We start from the raw sequence: 2,548 nt of genomic DNA, 5'->3' as shown, positions 1-2,548 counted from the left end.
GTGTTTGAGTTTGATTTGTGGGTTGAGGGAACGTCTTACCATTTGACAGTAGCCCCTTCTTCTGACACCTCACACTCTAACTCCACCCGCTCACCCTTCATGACCATCTGGTCCTCCAGATTACTTGTAATAGTGACAGGAGGCTCTGYAGACACACAGAGAAAGAAACAATAMCAACCACCATTATACCACCAGGCACCTTAGCAAATAATCATATTTCCCTTGTTGTGAGTTTCCCTTGTTATGTCATGATGCTATCTTAAACATCACGCAGGCACAAATATAATGTCAGTGTGAAATGCAATCAAACTGGTGTACAAATGAAACATTAATGTTGGACCGTTGATTGTTCACTTTCAGTTGTCTCACATGTACCTTTGACAAAGAGCTCTGTGGTGCACTTCTCATCTCCGACCACACAAGTGTATGTGGCATCGTCTGACAGTGAGCAGTGGTTGATGGTGAGGTATCGCTTGTTGCCAACACTCTCAAAGATGTACCTGGTAGATGGACAAGATCCTTCATTATCCACTCATTTATTCACTCAATTGTCCCTTCTTTTTGACAGACATAGACAACATTCAAACCACAATAACCTTCTGTGTAACACTGTATTCTGTTGATGATACATTGTATAGATGGTTGGTAAATTGGTTGATAGCATAACAGTTTTACATCAGTCATSATCATGTTTTCAGATTAGACAGCAGTGTGGAGACCCCAAAAAGCTTCCATATTTACAATGGTTGACAAAGTCGTATTCCTGTGTAGCTTATTTCAGCCCTTTGCTACTGTTGGTACCTAGCAAAACAATCTCAGATGTGCTGCTTGACATGATGGAAGTACTTACTTGCTGTTCATGAAAGGTCAGCAAGGTCAGCACAGTCCATCCATGTGTTGTGGGGGGAAGGAAGAGAAACGTTAGCATGGCATATACAGCAATCTGAGAGATAGATAATTGTATTGTTGAGTTGCTGAATAAGCATGTGTGGTACACACATTTGTAAGAGATGGTACATCAGTAATTAATTCTAATTGAATGCAAGCTCAGAAAACCCTTTCCACTGATGGCTACCTTCCAGTTGATTGAATCTCTTGCCCATTCTTCAACCATTTTACATCTACGTCTTCATTGGCCACATCAATGCATAGTTTCATTTTATGCCCTTTTTCTACCTGGTAGGCAGGGTCCAGCTTCTTTAGGAAAACTGGAGTTTGGAGACACAGACACATGACACATGACACACATGACACATGACACACAGACACAGACACATTGTCCGGTCCTCTGGCAGTCTCTATGGGGGTACCACAGGGTTAAATTCTCGGGCCGACTCTTTTCTCTGTATATATCAATGATGTTACTCTTGCTGCGGGCGATTCCCTGATCCACCTCTACGCAGACGACACCATTCAGTATATTTCTGGCCCTTCCTTGGACACTGTGCTATCTAACCTCCAAACGTAAATACCTAGGTGTCTGGCTAGACTGTAAACTCTTTTCAGACTCATATAAAAATCTCCAATCCAAAATCAAATCAAGAATCGGCTTTCTATTTCGCAAAAAGCCTCCTTCACTCACGTCGCCAAACTTACCTTAGTAAAACTGACTATCCTACCCGATCCTCGACTTCGGCGATGTCATCTACAAAATAGCTTCCAATACTCTACTCAGCAAAAATAGATGCAGTTTATCATAGTGCCATCCGTTTTGTTACTAAACACTTTACCACCCACCACTGCGACCTGTATGCTCTAGTCGGTCTGGCCCTCGCTACATATTCGTCGCCAGACCCACTGACTCCAGGTCATCTATAAGTCCATGCTAGGTAAAGCTCGCCTTATCTCAGTTCACTGGTCACGATAACAACACCCACCCGTAGTACGCGCTCCAGCAGGTATATCTCACTGATCATCCCAAAAGCCAACACCTCATTTGGCCGCCTTTCCTTCCAGTTTCTGCTGCCTGTGACTGGAACGAATTGCAAAAATCGCTGAAGTTGGAGACTTTTATTTCCCTCACCAACTTTAAACATCTGCTATCTGAGCAGCTAACGATCGCTGCAGCTGTACATAGTCCATCTGTAAACAGCCCACCCAATTTACCTATCTATCCCTTACTGTTTTTTATTTATTTACTTTTCTGCTCTTTTGCACACCAGTATCTCTACTTGCACATGATCATCTGATGATTTATCACTCAAGTGTTAATCTGCTAAATTGTAATTATTCGTTCCTATGGCCTATTTATTGCCTACCTCTCATGCCTTTGCACACAATGTATATAGACTCATTTTTTCCCCCTACTGTATTATTGACTTGTTTATTGTTTACTCCATGTGTAACTCTGTGTTGTTGTCTGTTCACACTGCTATGCTTTATCTTGGCCAGGTCGCAGTTGTAAATGAGAACTTGTTCTCAACTAGCCTACCTGGTTAAATAAAGGTGAAATTAAAAAAAATTAAAATGGAGCGCAATTACTTTTCCTATAGTTAACAATACTTATCTGCAGAGCACAGGAGGTTGGTGGCGATTTAATTGGAGAAGA

General features: G+C 41.8%; 1 protein-coding gene across 1 annotated transcript in view; it reads right to left on the bottom strand.

The window, feature by feature from the left end:
• The window catches only part of mybpc3 (myosin binding protein C3), a 43,295-nt gene that overhangs the window by 18,095 nt on the left and 22,652 nt on the right, over positions 1–2,548 (bottom strand). Inside the window, 4 exon segments of the mRNA XM_070447331.1 lie at positions 40–145; positions 376–500; positions 851–853; positions 1,076–1,208. Coding sequence (XP_070303432.1) covers positions 40–145; positions 376–500; positions 851–853; positions 1,076–1,208 — 367 coding nt within the window.

This window comes from Salvelinus sp. IW2-2015, linkage group LG15, assembly GCF_002910315.2.
Source record: "Salvelinus sp. IW2-2015 linkage group LG15, ASM291031v2, whole genome shotgun sequence".
Classification (NCBI taxonomy): Eukaryota; Metazoa; Chordata; class Actinopteri; order Salmoniformes; family Salmonidae; genus Salvelinus; species Salvelinus sp. IW2-2015.
The sequence above is the reverse complement of the archived record's forward strand: the minus strand, read 5'-3'. Positions and strand labels throughout refer to the sequence as shown.